At 33.5% G+C, this 17,131-nt stretch overlaps 1 protein-coding gene across 1 annotated transcript; it reads left to right on the forward strand.

The window, feature by feature from the left end:
* Positions 1-235: 235 nt before the first annotated feature.
* Positions 236-11,509, forward strand: LOC102600288 (myosin heavy chain, skeletal muscle). Its single transcript, XM_006357813.2, has 6 exons — positions 236-415; positions 4,256-4,373; positions 6,145-9,969; positions 10,084-10,326; positions 10,544-10,681; positions 11,009-11,509. The coding sequence occupies exons 2-6, from the start codon at positions 4,293-4,295 to the stop codon at positions 11,255-11,257; spliced, it is 4,536 nt and encodes a 1,511-aa protein (XP_006357875.1). The 5' UTR covers positions 236-415; positions 4,256-4,292; the 3' UTR covers positions 11,258-11,509.
* Positions 11,510-17,131: the final 5,622 nt, after the last annotated feature.

The following is a 17,131-nucleotide window of genomic DNA, read 5'->3' on the forward strand; positions in this document are numbered from 1 at the left end:
TTGTTTTTTAAAATTAAATCTGAATTGCACTCTACCGGCTCATTGGGATGACGTCCCATAAGTATTTTTTTCATACTCATGACTCGAATTCGAGATTTTCGATCCGACGTTAAAAATAGGGTAAAGCGGGGAAGGGGCAACATTTGAACAAAACAATTCGCCAATTGCGAGTGGCCTGCCCCACAGCACAGCCATCTCTTGAGTGGCCCACTCCTCTTCTAGTAGCCAAAAAAAGAAGAAGAAAGAAAAGCTTCTCTCCGTCCCTCTTTCCTTTCTACTGCTACTAAATACCAACAATTTCTGCACAATCTTTCTTCATTCTCTCTCTTTGATTCACACTCTTTCCAAGTTCAAAACAAAAACAAAAGCTTCACTCCAAAAAGCAAAGCACCTAAAATCAAATCAAAATCCTCAGGTAAGCACTTATCATTTACTCTGTTTTTCTTTTATTCTATCGATTGATAGATCGATCTCTCTGTTATTATATATTTTTGTGTGTTATTATTGCCTATATGTTTGAATCTGTGAAGTTATATACAGTTTTATTTCTGTGCTTCGAAATTGATGAATTTAATTAGCTTCTATACGAAGATCTCATTTTAGTTCTCTGTGATGATTGAACATCGAATTCTTCTCACCTTTTAAGTTATCTCGATTTGTGTTCTCTGTCTTTTTTGTTTTAATTTTATTTCGATTTGGATCGCTGATTAGCACTGTGCTTTTGCGATGATCTCGAGGAAGTTAAACTATTAAAAGCACCTCTTTGTTCGTTATGTGATGATTTGATCTTCATCTTCTTCGTAAACAAATTGATCGTTGCATCTTCTGATTATGTTTTACTTTTGTTAATCAAAGAAGAAATTATTAAAATTCTGTAGATTAACTTTTTGGCAATTTGTGGTTGAGAGGTTACATCAATGGTGGATTTGATCATATTCATAGTGATTGATCAGTAGTGGATGATGTAGAAATGGTAAATTTGAGATTCTTACCTGGAAGATAGTGACAAAATCATTATGTTGTGCTCTACTTGCGTTGTTTACGCGCTTTTTTGCCTCTCGAGTCACGCCCTTTTATTTTGTTTGTGTTTTTTGCTTTCATTTTTCCCTTTAGATTACTACTCCATTAATTAGGTCCTCCAGGAAGGAGGACATGCTAGCTAGCTCAACAGTAGTTTTCGTCAGAGAGATCGGAATATAACCTGCATTTTGTCGCATCAACAACCATCTTTTTTTCAAATGAAAATCAGTGTGATTTGAAATATGAAAGAATATCCATCCGCAGATTACATTTGATTCCGTCGATTGATTTCAATTTATTTATTTGATTTTGAGTTACACAAAACTAAGAAAATAAATAAAGACTTTTGAATTTTGTCATTAACCTGAAAAAATTATCAAAGATATTTCTTTTTATAACGAGAAAAAAAAAACTAACGAATTGAAACGGATGGACAATACTCATGTATTCATTTTAGTAGATAATGTAGTAGTTTTCACTTGGCTAAAAAAAATTCATTCAATCGCTTCATCTCACTATGTCGTGGAGTCATTTGAGCGAATCTGTTTTTACTTTTCAACTCATTATTTTGACTGTAAAGTTCTGACTCCGTGACGCTCAAGACTCGATTAGTTTAAAATTTATTTTATTAAATTCACTAAAAGGTTGTTGAATTTCGAAGAAAATAATTAATAAAGGTGGAATCCGAAGTAAAAATTTGGTAGGGTGTGTAAATAGAAGTATAATACTGAATGTGATATTTTAGTACTAATATTTAGATTAATTATATTGATATTACTATTTTCTTTCAAATGATTTGATTTATTATATTAAATAAATATGATTTATTGGAATAAGAATAATACTCAAAAAAATTATTAGAATGTAAACAAGTATCCTGCATTATTAAATATCATGTTTTATTTCGTATAAATATAGCAGTAAATAAAATGTATAACTATCAGTCTAAAACTGTATTAATTATAAATAAAAAATGAAACTATTATCAGAAATTAAATAATATTAAAGCTACTACCTATATTATTGTCTCTAAAACAATAGACAATAACTTTGCATCTGAAGTAGGTAGAATATTGTATTTGTTGGATCTGTGACGATGATGTTCTCGCTATAGTTATTTACTTTGTCATACACTTTGAATATTTTTAATCGCACACTTATAAGAGTTGTTTTAATAGTAAGCATACGAGTTGCTCTAATAATAAGCATTAGCAAAGATGGAAACTAAAGGAAAAAAAGAAACTCACTTGGCCTACCTAACTATAGTGCTTTTTCGTTTTACTAAATTTGCCGTAGTAGAAGGATAAATCTTTTGTTAGTATTTACATGTTGTAATCCTGTTTTGACAATTTAAGGTAAAAAGGGGTAAAATTTTGGGAATATAACCTCCATTATTAATTGTCATCCTACAGGGAAGCCACGCTGTAAGCAACAAATGATGACAAGAAGTAAGAAAATGCCAATTGCCATGTTTAGGATGTTTTAGTATCTGTCTGTCCCACTTAAATATTCGTGCACGTCATGATAGAGTAATGCCATCATGTGATTTGGGTCCCTGAAGAAAAGTTCAATTAAATAATACTTTTAGCTTATACTATAATAATAATTCAAAAAGATAAGATGACAAGTCTCAACCTCACTAGTCACCTGTTTATTTTTTCTTTTCTGTAGAGCCAGTTGTGAGATAAAGGTACAAAATAGTCCTTCATCTTTGAATTAAAATGTAAAGTCATCCTTTAATTTTCACATGAATCATTAATAGTTCCCCATGTTTGTAATATTGGTGCATTTTTTGTCCTCCTTCAAAAAAATTCCTACTTTTTAACATTGATTTTATCCATAATTTATGTATGGAATGTTCAATTGTCATTTTATATATTTAGTATAAATATAGCAGTAAATAAAATGTATAACTATAAGTCTAAAACTGTATTAATTATAAATAAAAAATGAAACTATTATCAGAAATTAAATAATATTAAAGCTACTACCTATATTATTGTCTCTAAAACAATAGACAATAACTTTGCATCTGAAGTAGGTAGAATATTGTATTTGTTGGATCTGTGACGGTGATGTTAACATTGATTTTATCCATAATTTATGTATGGAATGTTTAATTGTCATTTTATATATTTAGTGAAAATAATAACTCCATGTGAGAAGAAAAACACATTGTTTTGTTTAGTAGAAATCGCATTGCGGGTAAAGTCGAGAGGTTCATCACGACGATTTCACGTGCAATAGTATAAAATTTTCTTTTCTTCCAACATCATATGTTAAAGATGTTCTTAGTTTAGCTATAGTAATATTTCTACTCAACAGAACAAAGTGTTCTATTTCTCACCTTCTCTCACATAAAATTATTATTTTTACTAAATATATATAAAAAAAAACGATTGGACATTCCTTACATATAATTGGGGACAAAATAAATGTTAAAAAATAGGCAAAAGTTTGGAGCCAATATTGCAAATATGAGGGACTATTAGTGTTCCATGTGAAAAGTCAAGAATGACTTTGAGTCTTAACCAAAGATGAGGGACTATTTTGGGCCTTTTCTCGAGCCAGTAACACTTTTGTTTTTGCTTTCACTTTTTGATTCATGACCATTAAATCCCTCTTTACCCCGTCCGATAAAGGATAATCGGAAACAGAAAATCTATTTTCTGTAGTCTTTTGGTTGTTACCTCCTTGCCTTTGCTACTTTTTGCTTTTCTGTTTTCCTAATAATAAAAAATTCAATCACCTCTCTTTGATTTTATTATAGAATATCTATAGTCAAAGAAATAAAATTCCAAAGATTTTAAAGTAAGAGAAGAAGTCGCATTATCATTGTGATGTGAGAGCTATCGGCTATTGCATATGAAAATTTTAATGCCACAGCTTTACGAAACCATTGAAAATAACTTTATGATTTGGATAAATTATAAGTTATGTCCAAAACAATATTATTTTCCTATCTTTAATTTCCTTTGCTTCTTAAAATATACTTAATTCGTGCAATACTTGTATAACATGGACTCGAAATTATGTGCCAGTATTTTTTTATATACGCCAAACTATACAGCTAACGTTTCTTTTTATTTTCCTTTCCCTTTTAAGTTGTAAAGTTTGTAATATATTCTACAGCTAAATAAGTTACTAGAGAAGTAAAATAATGTTATTGTGAATTAAGTGGAAACTTTTTAATTAGTTCTTTACCTTACCAACTTAGCTGTTTTCATCAATCCAGATACTTTAACAACTTCACAAGGTGAAATTATTTTGAGATGGAAGCAGAGACAACAACCACAGATGTACCAGTGGTACAGGTTTCAGAAAAGATAGAGGGCAAAGAAGATCTTATTAAGGTAATGCTCGTTACTTGCCTTTTTTACTTTACTTTACTTTCTTTAATGGTTCTAGTGATATTTTGATATTTATATCCATGAAATAAATGGGGATCAATCTTATTTTCAAAATGTAGGTTATTTCTTTCTGTCAATGCCTTAATTTCGAGTAGTGCCGGTAAAATGAGCCCATATTTTAGTGGGTTGGATGAGTGCTTTTTTACATGGGTAAAATATGGGTCAGTGATGGAGCCAGAATATTCAATAAGGGGATTCAAAATTTGAAAAAATAGGGGGTTTGACATCTACTATAGATATACTTAGAAAGTTATTTTAACCAGTATATATTATATGATTTTCCGCCGAAGGGGTTCATCCGAACCCCCCTAATAGTATGGTGGCTCCGCCACTGATTTATTCAACCCATAAAAATGTGGGTAAAATATGGATTAACCAAATGAATTAAACTTCTAACTTTTATTCACTCAAAATTCATGATATCACTAAAAATAGTGCAACTTTTCTTCCTTTTTATGTTATTCTATAGAACTAATTAGTCTTCTCTATAATTGAAAAGGTGATGTCTTTGACCCTCCAAAAATATATATTTTAAATGTACATTTCTTTTGTTTAATTATAATTTTTTTTTTATTTGTTTAATTTTATATTGGATAATAAATAATAGTGTAAAATAAGTAAATCATGTATTAGTATTGACATTGCTTAAAAGTGCATTAGGCATGTTTTAGTCCTAAAATGCAAATATTCATTTTACTTTGAAAATTAAAAATATTTTCATTTTGTTATTACATAAATTTATTTTATATTGAAAAGTTATAGGATTTTTATTTTATTTTTATGATACAATAAAACTAAATTAAGCATTTTCAACATTTTTCATCTAAAAAAAGACTAAAATATTTTTTCCTTATTGAATTCTTAAGTAAAGTACTATTTACTTATGAAAATATGAGTAAACTAGTATTTTACCCAATTCATTTATTACCCATATAAAATATGAGTGGGTTGAATTATTATCCATTTTCAATCCGTCCATTTGCCACCACTAATTTCGAGAATCTAGAATCGTAGTAGCAGAAACCTCTTAATTTGCATACTTAATCAAACTACACATCCTGTCAGTTGCTTGATCTATTGGCATTCCTTTTTAATATGTTGGGATGGGAATAGTAGGCGTTATGCGGAAGCTAATAGTTGCGAACTTTGAAAGTTGATTAAAAAAGAAAAAATCTTTGATATAGTTTGGTCAATTAAACTAAATATGAAAATTAATACTTATAAAAAATATAAAAACTATTGAGAGAATAAAAAACTTTTTTTAATGAGTATATTGTGGATACTATTGGAGGGGAAGAAAGGATCGTCCAAAACTTCTTCTCTAAGAAAATGATAGATATATAGGAGTTCTTTCCCCCAAGAAAACCTTTTTGATTTTAAACACAATTGTGTAGAATCCAACTAAGGTAGGAAATTCAGTTTAAAGTGATTATGGATTCAACGTTTTAGATGTAATTAGGGTGGTGACACTGGAAACGACAACATGAATTTACTGCACTTTTGTCAAATATGATGCGATAAATAGTGTATGACAAGCTTAGTTTTTTCTACTCACTGCATATTTAATACATCAATTATGGCGAACAATTTGCTTAATTTCGAGTAAATCATTTTTGTAATTTACCTGGTTTAAAGTTCAATAAACTATAATTGAATATACTGGTTAAGAAATAAATTCCTTTTTCTTCTTCCTCATCTTCTATTTGGATTACAGGTGTCCAATGGCGAGATAGAAGTTCAGAAGGAGCACGAAGAGTCTGCTTTTGATGGAGAGTTTATAAAAGTAGAGAAGGAAGCTTTGGAATCAAAGGATGGTTCAGATGCTTCAGCTGAAGCTTCTCCTGCAGAGGGCAAAGTGTCTATAATGGACCGCAGCTCAAATATTTCATCTTCTAGCAGAGAATATCTTGAAGCAGAAGAAAAGTCTAAAGAACTTGAGCTTGAATTGGAAAGAGTTGCTGGTTCATTAAAAGACACTGAATCTCAAAATGTGAAGTTAAAGGATGAATTATCGCTCACAAAAGAGAAGCTGGACGAAACTGCAAGGAAATTTGAAGACCTTGAACTTGATCACAAGAAATTGAAAGAGCAGATTGCAGAAGCAGAAAATAGATATAGCACTGAGCTTAATGCTTTGCAAGAGGCGTTGCAAGCTCAAGAATTGAATAACAAGGAGCATGTTAATGTTAAGGAGGCCTTTGACAGACTTGGCCTCGAGTTTGAAAGCTCAAAGAAGAAGATGGAAGAGCTTGAACAAGAGCTGCTGGCTTCTGCAGGTGAGGCTCAAAAGTTTGAGGAGTTGCACAAACAAAGTGGCTCACTTGCAGAATCAGAGACAAAGAAGGCCTTGGATTTTGAGAGATTGCTGGAGTTGTCGAAACAGAATGCAAAAGAAGTTGAAGACCAGATGGCTTCTTTACAAGAAGAACTCAAGAGCCTAAATGAGAAGATTGCTGAAAACCAGAAGGTTGAAGAAGCACTCACGACTACAGCTTCAGAGCTTTCTAAAGTTCAAGGAGAGTTAGAGATCTCAAAATCACAAGTGCAAGATATTGAGAGTAAACTTGCATCAAAAGAAGCTCTTATAGATGAATTAAGCCAAGAGCTTGACACGAGAAAAGCTTCTGAATCTCAGGTGAAGGAGAACATTTCGTCTCTTGAGCTTTTAATATCATCCACTAAAGAAGATCTTCAGGCTAAGGTATCTGAGTTGGAAGACATAAAGTTGAAAATTCAGGAGGAAGTAGGTTTAAAGGAACACATTGAGGGTAAACTGAAAAGCCAGGAAACACAACTCTCAGAGTCACAGGAGGAGCTGGCCAAACTATCTACAGAGAAAGGAGCTCTTGAAGCTGCTGTAGCCGAGCTAAACAATAGTGTTGTCCAGATGAAGGAATTATGTAGTGATCTAGAGGTGAAATTGCAGCTTTCAGATGAGAAATTCAGCAATGCAGATTCTCTTCTTTCTCAAGCTTTAGCAAACAGTGCGGAGCTGGAACAGAAGCTGAAATCATTGGAAGAGCTTCACCTTGAATCGTCAAATGCCATAACTACTGCCAACCAGAAAAATGTTGAGCTCGAGGACATGCTACAAATATCCAATGCTGCTATAGAAGAAGCAAAATCGCAGCTTAAAGAAATGGAGAATCGCTGTGCTGCAGCTGAAGAGAGAAATGTGGAGCTAGAACAGAAAATAAATCTGGCGGAACTGGAAAGCAATGATACGAAGAGGGAACTAGAAGAGTTCTCTGGGAAAGTTTCTGAACTAAATGCCACCCTTGAGAAGACCCTGGAAGAAAGGAAACAGCTGGATACCAGATTGCAGGAGTATGAGGAGAAGATAGCTCATTTAGATTCTGAGTTGGTCAAATCAAGTGCTCGTAATTTAGAACTTGAAGCTGAGCTTAAAAGTGTCGCTGACAAGTGTGCTGAGCATGAAGGTCGGGCCAACACCACTGATCAACGCAGCCGTGAATTAGAGGATTTAATGCTGGTATCACACTCGAAAGTAGAGGAATCCGGCAAAAAGGTGACTGACTTGGAGCTATTGCTTGAAACAGAGAAGTATAGGACTCAGGAGCTTGAAGAACAAATAACCACATTAGAGAAGAAAGGTGTGACTGCAGAAGCAGAATCCAAGAAGCATTCTGACAGGGCATCTGAGCTTGAAGCAGAAGTAGAGACATTCCAAGCAAAATTATCAAGCCTTGAGGTTGCCCTTGCAGAGACCAAGGAGAAGGAGAGTGAATTGAGTCGATCCCTGAACAATGTGACTGAGGAGAAGAGAAACTTAGAGGATGTCTACAAGAGGGAACAAGATGAGTTCTCCAGGAAAGTTTCTGAACTACAGGCCACCCTTGAGAAGACACTGGAAGAAAGGAAACAGCTGGATACTAGGTTGCAGGAGTACAAGGAGAAGATAGCTCATTTGGATTCTGAGTTGGTCAAATCAAGTACTCGTAATTTAGAACTTGAAGCAGAGCTTAGAAGTGTTGCTGACAAGTGCAGTGAGCATGAAGGTCGGGCCAATACCACAGATCAACGCAGCCGTGAACTAGAGGACTTGATGCTGGTATCACACTCTAAAGTAGAGGAAGCTGGCAAAAAGGCGAGTGACTTGGAGCTATTGCTCGAAACGGAGAAATATAGGATTCAGGAGCTTGAAGAACAAATAAGCATATTGGAGAAGAAATGTGTGGCTGCAGAAGAAGAATCTAAGAAGCACTCTGACAGGGCATCTGAGCTTGAAGCAGAAGTAGAGATATTCCAAACAAAATCAGCAAGCCTGGAGGTTATTCTGGCGGAGACCAAGGAGAAGGAGAACGAATTGAGTCAATGTCTCAACAGTGTGACAGAGGATAAGAAAAACTTAGAGGATGTGTACACGAACTCAATTGAAAAACTAGCTGAAACGGAAGGCTTGCTTGAGATCCTGCGTAATGAATTGAATGCCACGCAACAAAGACTGGAAGGTATTGAGAATGATCTTAATGCTACTGGGTTGAGAGAGAGTGAGGTGATGGCAAAGCTCAAGTCAGCAGAAGAGCAGTTAGAGCAACAAGGAAGAGTTTTGGAGCAAGCAACAACTCGAAGCATAGAGCTTGAGTCATTGCATGATACTCTGAAAACGGATTCCGAGCTCAAACTCCAAGAGGCAACTGGCAAGTTTGTTACCAGAGATTCAGAGGCACAAACATTGAATGAGAAACTGAAGGCTCTTGAAGATCAGCTAAAGAGTTATGACGAGCAGATTGGTAAATCTGCCGAAAGCTTTTCAGCTGTGAAGGAAGAACTGGACCAGGTGTTGGTGAAACTGGCTTCATCTGAAACTGACAATGAGGGCCTGAAAAAGAAAATATTGGAGGCAGAAGATAAAGCTGCAGACATTTTATCTGAAAACCAACAATTAATGGAGACAAATATGCTTCTTAAGAACAGGGTGAGTGATCTTGAAGAACTGTTAAACTCAGCCCATGCAGAAAAGGAGGACAGTGTTCAACAACTAGTTTCTCATATGAACACCATCACAGAACTGACAGACAAGCATTCCAGAGCCTCTGAACTTCAATCGGCAACCGAAGCCCGCAGATCAGAAACGGAGGCAAAGATGCACGAAGCCATTCAAAACCTCACCCAGAAAGAGTCTGAAGGTAAAGAATTAATGGATAAGCTACACTCTTTTGAAGCTCTGGTGAAAACATATGAAGAGCAGACTCATGAAACAGATACTCTGGCTGAAAATCAAAAAATGGAACTAGAGCAAAGCCATAAGAATTTGAGTCATGTTGAAAGCGTTGTTGAAGAGCTGAAAGGGAAGTGTAGCGAGCTTGAAAAGGAGAAAGAAGGACTAACTCAAGAGAACACAAAGCTAAAGGGAGAAGTGGCCTCAAATGACTCTAAACTCAATGATTTAGAAGCCAAAGTGTCAGCTGCATTTGCCGAGAAGAATGAAGCAGTTGAAGAGCTTAAATCTTCAAACCAGGTTATAGACAACTTAAAAGAGCAGCTTACTTCTGACGGGCAGAAGCTACAACTTCAGGTTAGTGCCTGGCTACTCTTTGAAATGGTATCATTCATACTACTAGGCAATTACTTCAGGTGCATGTATTTACATCTGATAACTCACTATTCTAAAAATATTCACTGTTTACAGTTATCATCCATTTTGGAGGAAAACAACTTGCTCAATGAAACACATCAAACCTCTAAGAAGGAACATCAAAATGTCATAGCACATCTTGAAGAACAGTTGAAAGCAATCAAGTCAAGTGAAGATTCTCTGAAAAGTCAATTAGAAGTTTTCCAGGCTGAGATTCATCAGAAGTCTCAATTGGAAAGCCGCATCAAGGAGCTTGAAGATCACTTAGGCAGTGCTGAAGCACAAGTAAAAGAAGAGGTAATGTAATTTCTATACAGTTAAATATACAACCAAGTTAACATTCTAGAACCTAAATTATTAGCCAGATGCGTGTTAGTAGCATTTTTCAAATATTATATTGCCATCCTAGTAATTTAAATGTTTCTGATTTTTACTCTTCTACTATAGTATGAAACTTAAACATTCACTTTTCAAGCTTGGTTACTAATTCATATTTGAAATGTCAACAACACAGAAAAAAGCTATGTCCAATAAGGGATTAGAGCAGGAGTCTACTTTGAAGCGTTCATCAGAGGAGCTGCAAGCCAAAAGCAAGGAAGTAGTAGTACTACAAAACCAAGTCAAGGAACTTGAGGAGAAATTGAAGCAGAAGGTTAGTTTCTTTCATGAACGGAATCTGCATTTTATAATTCTATAACTTCCTTATCTTTTCAGCTGAATCTACTATTACCATCAGAATACTTCCACATGCTTAACCATTAGAAGAAAGAGGGGATATTGAAACACTGTAATAACTAATAAGTAACTAAATGAACAAGGACATCTTATCCTCTTATATTTTTTAGTCTTTTAGAAGAATGCCTGCGTAAAATTATCAAGGATGAGAGCAATGCAAATTATATAATTAATGTGACTATAATGATCATGAAATAGCTCGAAAGATCAATGATTTTCAATTGCTTTTAATTCAAAATTGCAGGATATTGGTGGCAGTAGTAATGATCATAAGGATGAGGTAGAGGTGAAATCAAGGGATATTGGACAAATGCTCTCCACACCAACAAAGCGAAAGAGCAAGAAGAAGTCCGAAGTCTCTTCAACTCAACCATCCTCCAGTGAATCACAAGTTCAACACATCGAAGGATCTTCTGCCCTGCCCCTGAAATTTATTCTGGGGGTTGCTCTAGTTTCAGTGATCCTGGGAATAATTCTTGGTAAAAGATATTAGTTTCAAGGTTTTCCAGTTTTGGTCTTGTTTTTAGAATGGAGTTCTTTTTTGGCTACTTTCTTCTTTACCCCTTTGTGATTTTTGAAAAGCACTTGGTCATTATTGTTGGCATATTAATAGATAGTTTGGGCTTTAAGTTTGTTGGGGAACTGGTTTTTCATATTTCCCTCAAGTTTATTGATTAATGTAGTTATCAATGTTGTATTTAATTTTGCTCATGAATTTATTTAAGAAGGCGTCGATTGTTGAAGATTTGAGAGTATCAGTTTTTGCCAGAAATTTTTCTTGATGAAGTCATTTTGTTTTACTAAATGAAGGCTTAAAAGTTGAAGCTTTTGGTGATATTGTGTGTTCGGTATGAAGGAAACATTTTCATATTTGGTTGATCAAATATTTTGAAAAATATTTTCTCTAGGAAATAAACTTTTTAAAAATGAGTTCCCTGATGAAAGTAAGGAAAACAAGTTCTACTAGTGACATTCCACATTATTTGTATCCTCTCACCCTCTAAAACACATCATCTTTACCTCACCTCCATAGTTCTCATCAGTCTAAATTATATACAAATACTTTTAAGATAATAGTTTTTGCTTATCGATCTATCATACATAAGAAAATAAGCTAGCAAAGCCGCCTATTATTTATTTTTGAACCTACTGTTGAAGGTAATAATTCTAAACATAATAAAAGCATAAGTGAATGCAGTTGTCGCTTTTATAATGTTAAAAACTCTCCATCATATAGCGCACATTATATGTGCATTATGTAGATTTTTGTGGATAACAATACAAGGTGTCATTTGAAGTTAATAAATTAAGTTTTCACTCAAAAACACTTTAGAAAAAAGTACAAATTAAGGATGCAGAAAGCATATAGCGCACATAAGTATGTGTATTATGTTGATTTTTTTTGAGTACTTTAATAGTATAATGTGGAGAAAATGATCAAAATGGTCCTTCATGTATGGTGGTTGAATTATTTTGGTCGTTAATATATACCAGGCGATAGAAATAGTCCTTAATATATGCAAAATGGGTATTGTTTTGGTCCTCAACCCTAAAGTTAACTGTCCTGTGTTAAAAACTAACGACCCCTTCCTTTGCTCTGCCCCTTTCTGTTTATCTCTTAATTGCATCGTCTTTCTAAAATAGATTTAAGTTCAACACTCATTGGAATACTTGGATGAGAAATTCAATGGTACTTATTTGAGCAGCTTGTTTCATTTTCTGATAATGATTTCCGTTTTCTGATAATGGTATGAATGGCAATATTTTTAGAAACTTTGATTGAATTAAAAAGAAAGAGTTATCCATTTGAGGACGATTCATAGGATAAAATTGGTAAGATAATGACATAGAGCAGTAGTAGATCCAAGCTTGAGGATGGATACACCCACAAAAAAATTATCCATTATTTTAATACTATTAACTTATAATCTCATTTGAATGAATTAGATGATTTTTGGATTGAATGAGGCCAGTTAGTTAATTCTATGAAACATGAAATCATCAGGTTTGTGCCTTTTCACTGAATCCGTGTATTTTCAGTTTGACCCACAAGATAGAAGTTGCTTAAGAGAAGAAAAAAATATTTGTTTTGGTTGCAAAAATTATGAATGTGTTTGAATAAGCTTCATATAGATAGGGTGGACTATGATCCTCCTATTGAGGAAGAACATACACTGAAGAGAGATGACTTGGGAGGTGGAACGTTAGTTTTTAACAGAGAAATGTTAAATTTCGGGGTTTGGATCAAAATGATACCCATTTTGCATACATTAAGGACTATTTCTATCAAGTGATGTATATTAAGGACCAAAATAATTCAACCCCTATACATGAAGGATCATTTTCTCTATAATGTGCCATACAAAGTTAACAAATTGAGTTATCACTCAAAAATATCATTTGATTAAAGTACAAATTGTGGTGTCTTGTGTTGCCATTCATAAATATACTGACAAGTAGTATATAATGTACATAATTTGGGTAATTAGTAATCAATAAAATTGAGTTATTATATCATATTGAAGACAATTTGTTGAAGGCAATATTATTATTTTGTTCACGCTGAAAGACATGTTCAAAGCAATGAGTAGAACATCTCATGAAAGAGTCACCCAAAATAGGATTACTAAAACTTCAATTCGAGTAGTAGACATGTAGATTGGTTAGTATTTTATTTTATTTTAAGAGAAAAGCCATAAAGTCATGTCCTGTATTTGCATAAAGACACCTTAACTTTGGAAGTGTCCTATCACCCCACAAAAGTTTTTACTATCTTTGTAAATGAGCCATTTTGACCCATTTCCTCGTCTGGGTTGTTACCACGCACATGAGGCACGTGATGCAGTATTTTCACTGCCATTAACCAATTTAAAAGTGCCACGTGTCGCTTTATTTCTTTATTATTAATTATTTAATTTATTTACTTCATCTTCCCCAAATTTAAACTCAAAAGAGCCGTTGGTATCCCTAAATTTACGATTTCATCATTTTATCCAAAGCAAGATCAACGTTGGTACTCTCTCTTTGACGAATTCACCATCTTCCCCCAACGCAATAAGTACGAATTAGTTTTATCTTTTAGTTTCCGGTAGAAAGCGTTGATTTGAAGTTTTTTATGGTTTAATAAAAAAAAAGATCGTTATCATATAATGTAGAGCCTTAACATTTTAGACCTTCAATTCCTTGTCCCTCCAAAAATCTTCACCAAGAAACATCAACAACAAGATTATCAACACCAGGAGAAAAGGAGAAGACTTTTCTATATTTTGTGATTTTAGAGAAAGTTGAGAAATAACAAAAGAAAAGAGAAGACTTTTCTTGAAAAGAATAGGGTCGGGTCAGGTTGAACGAATATTACAGGAGTGAGTATCACGCGCGACAATCCAGACGAGGGAATGGGTCATACAAAGATATTAAAAAGTTTTGTGGGGTGATAGGACACTTCCAAAGTTAAGGTGTCTTTATGAAAATACGGGACATCTTTAGTTGTGACTTTATGTATTTTCTCTTATTTTAAAAGATTCTTATGTTAGTGATGATGACAACGCAAATCATACTAGTTATTCAAGTGATTTCTCATTTGATATCATTATGTTTGAGTTAGATGAATATTAATTTTATCTTGTAATAGAGCGTAATGACAATTTTTGTAAGGTAAAAAATTTAGATCCACGTAAATTTTATTGTGGTTTACATTGTGAATGGGAGCATTGGTACGTCAAATCACAACATCTTGTTCGTAACTTGAAAATTTTTAAAGCTCCAATTCCAACAAGTTCCTCTATAATCATAACTTGAACTAATCAAAAATCTTGCAAATAGAATTAGGAAAGAAAACAACCAAATCCTGACAAGACATTGTAGATTTTACATGCTCAAGTCAACCGAGGAACTACATAAAAAGTGTAACTACAACAAAAAAAAAACATTACATAAAATCTAATAAATCTGAACAACTAGGCAATATTTGTAAAATATAAATAACAACAAGAGATCACAAATTAGTCTCAGACGGTCGATTGTTTTCTTATTTTCTTTCAATTCTTCTTTTAAAACATTTCTCTCATGTAGAGTATTCCTTAACAAGGACCTTAGTAGATCTCTATTTTCTTCAACTTCATTCATATTAGACTGCATAACAGACCTCACATTGTTGTGTGAAGTAGTTGTATTTTTCATCAATCGTGGATTATTTCTTTGTTCGAAAATCATCTTTCCAACGAAAATAATTACATCCACCATTTGCCTAAAAAAATAAAAATAAAATACGTAATCTGCTTTTTGTTACAACCCCAAAATCTACGACCCGAATTCGCAGGGATCCTTGATGTCTTGACTCTTGATCCTACGGTACTCTATGCACAAACAAATATCTATTTTTTATTTAAAAAATTGACATTCCAAACTCTTGAGACATGACCGATTTCAACAAATTTAGAAGGAAGAGAGAAAGTTTGAAGATAAAGGAGATGAACTAGGGCAAAAATAGTTGATGCCCATTTTAATGATTCATATAGAGTAGTAATATCATATCTATAGACGACTCAGCCTTTAACGATTGTTAGCGGAGACAAAAAAAATTAGGGTATATTTTTCATCTGTGTTAATCTTATTAGACAGAGTTATTTGGTACCTGTTATTGGTGAGAGATGACATGTATCTTGTAAAAAAAGTCTTTTTTGTCAATTTTGGGCTTAAATTTTTAGATGCGGTTAGTTTAGTTTAGTTGGGTAGAAATCTTTAAAATGAAGATTTTATAAGATTTTTGTACTATTCAATGTTTAGGATAGATTTGATAGTCAAAGCTTTATTAGATCTGAAAAGGGAACGTAGATGCGACTCCTAACTATTTAAGTTTTGTGTTTATGCTTGAATCTGCATCTCCTACTTTAAAAATCCTGAAGCTACAAAGGAAAAAAAGGAAGTGCAGTGGTAGTTCACAACGGAATTGGTGGTTGATGGGTCTATTTTCACATGGTGGAGTAACAATAATTATTTTCGGTGAGTTTTAGTTAGTTGAGCTAATATGAGATGTATGTGATTTGAAGGTAAGAGGGGGCTTAAATCTTAGCTGATGAAGACAGAGACTTGTTGGTGGATGAGTGAAGTTCACATGGTGGATTGTAGGTGCCGTCGCGACCGCCCATGTTGTTGTTGGTGTTTCTTCGTTAAAGAGAGAGAAGAAAAAGAACGTTAAAAGTAAAAAAAAAAAAAAAGGATACATAAAAAAAAAACAAATATAGAAAATTAATTTGAGTTGTCAAAAAAGGTCAGCCCAGCCCCACACGACCCAAGCCTCGCGGGCCAAGGAATTTGATGGGCTAGGGCGGGACAGCCCGACCCTTCATTTAGAAGGACCTGAAAATGCTCAACCCAACTCAGTCGTAGAAGGGTTGCGGGCTGCGGTGGGCTAGTCCGTCTTTTTTTCTTTTCAAATTTAAAATTCTATAATATCAAGAAAATGAAAAGATTTTCAAATCAAATATGGCAAACAATGGTGATGTTTTAATAACACTAGCAAAAAATCTAGTGTGATTAACATGTATCTAGGATACTAGATACGCGAGATATATGTATCTCGTATAATACATCCTAGATACACGAGCGGGATAAGAGAGTGACGAGCGAGATGGGAGGGAGGTGAGGGCGATGGATTTGTCAATGTATCCTAGATACATGTGAATCTACTTGGATAGAGTGTATATAGAATAAATTACACATAATTTTTGAGTTCATATATCTCAAAATACATGTATCTACATACTAAAATTCGGTAAGATTTGTAATATTACAACATAACATGTATCTAAGTAACTAATTTATAGTATAACTTACCTAAATCTCATAGTATAAAGAGGAAATTACATCATATCCCTACTCTTTTTCTAATTACAATAATCCCTTAAAATTTGTACCTTCCAGATACATTAATTTTAATACAAGAAGAATCTTTCTATTGCTCTAAAAATGGAATAAAATCTAAAAATTAATTAAATCTCATAAATTACGCTTACGTTTCTTCTTACTCTCAATCATACAGAGACAAATCCTATCAGAATGAAGAAATTCAAAATTTCAAATTGCTCCCCTCATCAACAAAGAAACCTTTCAGATTTGATTAAAAAAAAATTATCGAAATTTTGGATAAGCGAGATGAGTTATGAAGGATACAAAAGTGATGGAATTGTTGTTGGACAAACGATTTCCTTTTGAATCTTCAAGTTCATCGAAGATCTTTTCAATTTTAATTCAAGATTGTCAAAAAAATTGAGAAGAAAGAGATCCTTTCAATTTTGATTCAAAATTGTTGAAAATTTTGAGATTTAAAATTGTTCTCCTAGTTCATTGAAGATTCTTTCAATTTTGA

This window comes from Solanum tuberosum, unplaced genomic scaffold (genome assembly GCF_000226075.1).
Source record: "Solanum tuberosum cultivar DM 1-3 516 R44 unplaced genomic scaffold, SolTub_3.0 scf00250, whole genome shotgun sequence".
Classification (NCBI taxonomy): Eukaryota; Viridiplantae; Streptophyta; class Magnoliopsida; order Solanales; family Solanaceae; genus Solanum; species Solanum tuberosum.

Excerpts from the sequence above, each read along its gene's own strand:
- LOC102600288 (XM_006357813.2), top strand. The coding sequence starts at position 4,293 with ATGGAAGCAGAGACAACAACCACAGATGTACCAGTGGTACAGGTTTCA. Across the intron at positions 9,970-10,083 it reads GGCAGAAGCTACAACTTCAG|TTATCATCCATTTTGGAGGA; the intron begins GTTAGTGCCTGG and ends CACTGTTTACAG. Across the intron at positions 10,682-11,008 it reads AGGAGAAATTGAAGCAGAAG|GATATTGGTGGCAGTAGTAA; the intron begins GTTAGTTTCTTT and ends TCAAAATTGCAG.